At 48.2% G+C, this 6,000-nt stretch overlaps 1 protein-coding gene across 1 annotated transcript; it reads right to left on the bottom strand.

Annotated features, from left to right (window-relative positions):
* Nucleotides 1-717: 717 nt before the first annotated feature.
* Nucleotides 718-3,200, bottom strand: LOC119291026 (actin-depolymerizing factor 5). Its single transcript, XM_037569714.1, has 3 exons — nucleotides 3,030-3,200; nucleotides 2,663-2,922; nucleotides 718-1,318 (listed from the first exon to the last, which is right to left on the bottom strand). Exons 1-3 carry the CDS (start codon nucleotides 3,048-3,050, stop codon nucleotides 1,168-1,170), a joined length of 432 nt encoding a protein of 143 aa, XP_037425611.1. The 5' UTR covers nucleotides 3,051-3,200; the 3' UTR covers nucleotides 718-1,167.
* Between the last annotated feature and the right edge of the window lie 2,800 nt (nucleotides 3,201-6,000).

The following is a 6,000-nucleotide window of genomic DNA, read 5'->3' as shown; positions in this document are numbered from 1 at the left end:
ACTATGATCATCTTATGGAGGATTTGGCAGGAAAGAAACGAGTGCACCTTCAGAGTAAAAATTGGTTTGGATGTTCAGGCCGTCAACAGGGATCTTGATCTTTGGTGTCAAGCAGGAGTAAAGCACATTGAGCCACCCTTCGGGGTTTTGGCAAGAGATATCCGCTAGATAGCTAGGTGTTTCAGTCGTTTGCCTGACAAAACAACCTTGTTGGTCACCGATGGCGAAGTTTTCTATTTTTCTCCTTATCTTTTGATCAAAATCCACCTTTTGTATTTCCCATGGGCTTCCTGCTATGATCAATACAAGCCAGCCAGCTGCTGGATCTTTCAAATAAAAAATAAAAAAAGATGGTATGCTAGAGTTGCAGCTACTGAGATACAGTAAGTTGCTTGATGCTAGAGTAGATATGATGAATGTCAAAACTTTCTCTTCACACCAAACGAAATGTGTTCAAGTTGATCTACCTATAGGGTAAAAAAAGAAGATATATTTTGACGACAATTATGATTTTCTTTTACAGTTTGAGTATACGAAGATTGGTGTATGCTTTTGTCCTAGGAATGCGCTTTAATTGTTTCTCTAAACATAATAAAGATCTTTATAAGAGAGAAAATTATGTTGTCTCCGTGATGCCCATGTTTTAGATTTGGCGCAGGAAAAATACACGCCGCCACGGAAAAACCGCGCGGCTCCTTCTAGTTCCTTGCAAAAATCTGAAGAAGAGCCTCCCGTGTCCTTACAAATTCCGCTTTGAGTTGGGCGTAACAGAGGCGAAGAACACCTGGAACAATAATTCCACCAGACCAAGAGGCAGTCTAAAGCAATCAACCGTAGTAGTACTATCTTGAACGGTTGAAGTGTTGAAGCACAATAGCAAACGAAGTCGGGGCATCCCCAGCGTCAGTGGAATTTCCACGTCGCACGCAGAGATGGGACGTTTCATTAATCCGCTGCCACTCTCTCAGCTCCGCCTATACATCACACGGCACAATCTCAAACCACGGATAATTTTTCTAAATCAAAGCCCAAACCCTCGTCAGGTTGCATCGAGGCTGCCGGCAGAGCACACCCAACCAGCCCCAATCAGCGTCCGTCCGATTATAGTACAGCGGCGATCGTCGCGCAGACTGCAGACATAAAACTCACTCCCGGCAGCAAGCTCGCTCATTGCGCGCGCTCTCTGATGACGTCGAAGCCCATCTCGGAGCGCTCGGTGGCCTGCACCTCGTAGTGGACCCCCTCCAGCACCCGCCGCAGGCCTTGCTTCGACGTCGCGTACAGAATCTTGGCCCTTATCCTCGACGCCGCCGGCGACCTGAATGAAGAGAAAAACAGAGCAACAAATCATCAATCATCAACCCATCGACCCAACGCACTGCCTGTGGCTGCATCCTAATCCCACTGAATTATGATGAAACTACTTTGTATGTACTCGTGTGAGACCGATGCACCAGCAGCAGTTGCCATCGAACAAAGCCAAAGCGCTTTAACAAAAGGAGACTGGCTGGTGGTGGACACTGGACAGGCTTGCTATTGCTAACCTAACAGTACTTAAATACCCAGTTCTGTTGTCAAGTGCTTTAATCGTGCTTGCTTTTGATAAGATAATCTAAGGAGGAGGAACTGATCGATCAAGCTGCGCACTTTCGATTAAGCCAGTGAAATGTTGACTGAAAGACAATCGTAAAAGGTTACTGGTATGGGCGGTGCCTGCTTTCGACGAGGGGCGATAAATCTAATATACAAGGACAGACAGATCTGCACAACAGATGGATACAGGTCTCCAGATCTGATCTGATTAAAGAGGCCGCCTTAGCTGTGGGGGTTAAGAGAAAAATAATGCAGGGATGAGTACTAAGGACAACAGTAACAAAGATGCCGCGGCAAGGACAAAGCAAAGCAAGCAAGAAAAGAGAAGGATGGTGGCCCTGCCAAGAAAGTTTGGCCCCCGTCATGATCTCGACCAGACCTGCTGCGTTTGAGTTTGACAAGGCAGCGGGGTATGGGCCAGACAACCAACTCTTGTGGAAAATGGGAAAAGTTTGATGCGTGTTCGGTGTTCCTCCTTTGTGATAAGGATGCGGGTCAGGCCATTTGGTCTGCAGATTTCCTGTCAATTTCTCGATGCACCTCGATCGTCTGGTGTGAGCATATTGAGAGGAGATGCTCCCCATCTTATCTTAATTTTAATCTGGGCTTCTGTCTCAGTGACGATGCAACGTGTGATTGCTTGATTGCGATTTTGTTTGGTAGTTGGTAGGACTATGGTCAATTGCTTGATTTAATTTGCACTTACGCCATGTAATTACTACCAACTTGGCGTTAGTGTGTTATATAGTGCAGAGGACCAAAGAGGATTTGGTATCTTAGCTAGTTTCTTGTTGGTGGCTGCCGTAGTTTATGAATGACTTGCATATCTTCCAAAGAGCAGTTGAGCTGACAGGCAAAAACTTAGACCCTTACGGTTCGGACAATCAAAGCTGTTTATAATACACATACAGTGTACAGCCAGCAAGGAACGCTTAGCCGCCGGAACCAAGAAACCATCCAGCATCGCGGTATCCGCATCAATAATTATGGCTAATAATCAAGATCAGACGCCATGATTTAATCGATTTGACGGTAATAAGTAGTAAACGAGAAAGGAGTGAATAATTACCATGCGATGAAGAAGATCTTGCTCTTCTGGCAGTTGTCGACGGAGACGAAGTCGAAGTCGAAGACGGCGTAGCGGCAGTCGTCGCCGGGCAGCGCGGCGACGAGCTCGTCGTACCCCTCCCCGGGGCCGCCCACCTTGTCCACCAGCACGGCGCGCGTCCGCTCGTCGATCTTGTAGACCACGAAGCGGTGCACCTTCTTCCACTTCATCTCCGTGAACCACCGCTTGCACTCCTCCTTGATGTTCATCCCCTCCGTCGCCTGCACACACCATCCGCCGCAAAATCATCATAAAACATGGTCAATTGCCCCATGCCCCAGACGCGTCAAGGAAAGCGGCAGTGGTAAAGGCCTGAATGGATCCTTACCATCTTGTAAGCCATTGCCATGGCTGCAGATCGTCGGCGGTGCCGGCGAGGGAAGGAAATATCGGTGGAAGAACTGCGTTGGTTGCTTGAGGCTTGAGGAGGGTGCCCCTTGCCTGCCTCTTGTATGGGTGTGGGTTTGGCAGTCCTCTTGTCTCTTGACAATTAGGTGAGGAGGGGGCAGGGTCGGCTTTATACAAAAGAAGTGTGGCAAGCAGCCCAAAATTCCATTCTCCTCCTTTTATTATTATAAAACGAAATGAAAAGGCGAGGAAGCAACTGGGGGTACGGGCATCCCTCCCACACATGCCTTCCTTGTGCTGCGTTGCCTCTCCATTTCTCTTGAAAGAAAAGGAAAAAAAAAACAGGGAATAGAATACTCCTACTTTTTGTGATACAGAAGAATTATTATCACATTTTACAGATATGGAATTCTTGTTGCTTTGCACTAGATAGGTATCTGAACAAGTGAATGAATATCCCTTCAAGATAACAGTCTGCCTGCCTAGATTGCTCCACCGAAATGTTCGTCGTTAATCACTAATGTCTATCCATAAGAGCGCCTTTTACATTCACCCGTTAATATAACGAAGATGCGACACGCCACAGCGAGGAGCAGTAGCACGCACTGGCGTGCAATCATCGTCATGGTGATCTGAATTGGCAGTGAATGTGATGATGCCGTCGGCAAGACGATCCTGCACCAAGATTCGCACTGGTCACCGGCGTACGCGACCGTGGGGCATGGAAGAAGCTACTGCACGCCCCGCCTAGGATCTACGCAGGCTCGTCATGACCCGTGCGCGCCCATTCCCCCTCCCCCACCCATTCTTTGCTTCCAAGGGAAGAAGGGAGCAAAGGTAAAAAAAAAATCCAACCAATTCACCATTTGCCGCGAGAAAAGAAGAGAAAGCGGTGGCGACTGGGGACGGGGGCTCCTCAATGCTTTATCCGTTTTTCCTCGGTTTCACGTGTGCGTCGGTGACCTCAGACAGTTGCTGGTGCGCAGGGCAGAGCCCTTTTTTCTGCTTTCTTTTTTAGTTTCTGGGTGGGACGAGGAGACCCGCTGGCGCGAAATTGAAAGCTGCTCGCGGTCGCGCACCGGCCGTGCGGGGCTCCGTTTCAACCAGCAGATTGATGAACGATTTATGAGGTGCAGAAGTGGTACTGCCACATGGTCGCCGGTGGCATTACTTTCTGGTGGGCGGGCGGGCCGCACAGTACGGAGTAGACATGATCAGCTGAAATACAGAGGGGGCTCTAGTTGTGAAGATCCTCCAAAATCTGTGTGCGTAAATAGAGATTACGCCCACTAAATGGAGCCCGATTTTTCCTTTGAAGATAAGCACGAATCTCGTTAAAGCCAGTCAGGTAGGTATGGCTAAAAATGAAGAGCCTACTTTTGCTATTATGTCTACTCCGAGTAATCATCTTTTGGCGCTCTGACGTGCGCGAGTGCTCACTCATGAGCCATCGGGTTGTAGGCCAGTCAGTAGGCGGCTCTCCGTTGCTGATGTTTCCTTGCGTTTCAGTTGATTTTAGGTCAACGTGAATCTGTGAATCACCACAGACCACGTGGGTAAAAGATGGAATCATGGTTTCTCAAACTGAAATAAGGGCACATTTTTGTCAGCTACGGTTTTCAGAATTAAATTCAATTTGAGCCAGCAATATCTCATTATCTCGTAGCATTTTACTTTGCTTGTACGTAATTCTTTTCTTCTTCTCTCAATTTCTCCTCTGACTTGTGCCCACGATTCAATTGATTTTGTATTGCATATTAAATAATCATTTTAGTCGCGTCAACGACTGAACCACGGCGCGCACTTATTATCTGGACGCGATCAGAACGCCGCGTCCCCTAACAAAATGCAGACGTGCAGCGGTAGGGCCACCGATGACAGAAGGACGACGGAGACATCTGATGCGCAGGTCAAATACAAATCGACAAGGTTGCGGTATTGTGTCTGCACAAAGTATCTGGACACAGGTACTCGGTTGACGTGGAGAGCATGAAGACGGGATCGGATCAACGCGAGGAACGACACTCGCCGACGAGGAGACTCGGCCAAACGCTGACAGCTCATCTTCATGGGCGCGAGTGCGCGACACGCTCGCCGGTTCTGCACGCGCGAGCCGCCGCCGACGACGATGAAGGGAAAGGACGCCACCGCTGGCTGGAAAAGGGTCCGGAGAGCGATGGGTCGTCGTTTCGCCGTCGGTCTGCAGTGGGAGAAGAAGAAGAACAAGAGAAACGCGACGAGGGCCTCCTGTCAGTGCTGTACCCGTTTGCTGGCCAAAGGCGGGGCACCGGCGAGAGGGTCCTAGGGTGGTTGCCTATGGAGAGTTCGCTAGCGGACGCTCTGAGGGCTTGTCTAACAGGAACCAAAAGGACGGGAAGGCCGGAGAAGCACCCGGTTGGCTTCGTGTGGTTAGCGTCCAAATGCAGTGCTGTAATTAGGCGCGGACGCGTCAGTTCGTGCATGGATTGCTGTTGGAAATGGCGATGTGACGCGTCAATGAATGTGTGGAATGTACAAGCAAATATGATAAAGCCACGACAAGTAATATAAAGTGGAGGGAGTATAAATTATAATAAAGTTGAGACACAGAGAAAGTATTACTCCCTCCTTTCTGGTTTATAGGGCTCAATTCAAAAATCTCACCAATCAAGATAGATGATAAGTGATGGAATACTTTTTGTAGTTTTGCAAAAGCACCTAATTAATGCTCTTGTTTTCCTCAAAAATTATGGTGGTGTTTGGTTCTCTAGTCCTAGGACTTTTTCTAGTCCCTAGGACTTTTGGAAAAAGACCCTTAAGGAGGTGCTTCTAAGGACTTTTAGCAAAAAGTCTTAAAAAAGTCACACCCTGTTTGGTTTGCTAGGGACTTTTTCAGTCCCAACATAAAAAAAGTCCCTGAAACCAAACACCCCCTATGTTTATCAATGCATTAGTTGCAATGCATGCATGCA

The sequence above is a fragment of the Triticum dicoccoides genome, chromosome 4B, assembly GCF_002162155.2.
Source record: "Triticum dicoccoides isolate Atlit2015 ecotype Zavitan chromosome 4B, WEW_v2.0, whole genome shotgun sequence".
NCBI lineage: Eukaryota > Viridiplantae > Streptophyta > Magnoliopsida > Poales > Poaceae > Triticum > Triticum dicoccoides.
This window is presented reverse-complemented; position numbering and strand designations above follow the sequence as displayed.

Bases quoted from the DNA above. Each gene is read 5' to 3' on its own strand.
- LOC119291026 (XM_037569714.1), bottom strand. From the start codon at position 3,050: ATGGCAATGGCTTACAAGATG. The intron at 2,923-3,029 runs GTAAGGATCCAT...TGGTGTGTGCAG, and splicing joins TGGCAATGGCTTACAAGATG to GCGACGGAGGGGATGAACAT. The intron at 1,319-2,662 runs GTAATTATTCAC...CTCTTCATTCAG, and splicing joins AAGATCTTCTTCATCGCATG to GTCGCCGGCGGCGTCGAGGA.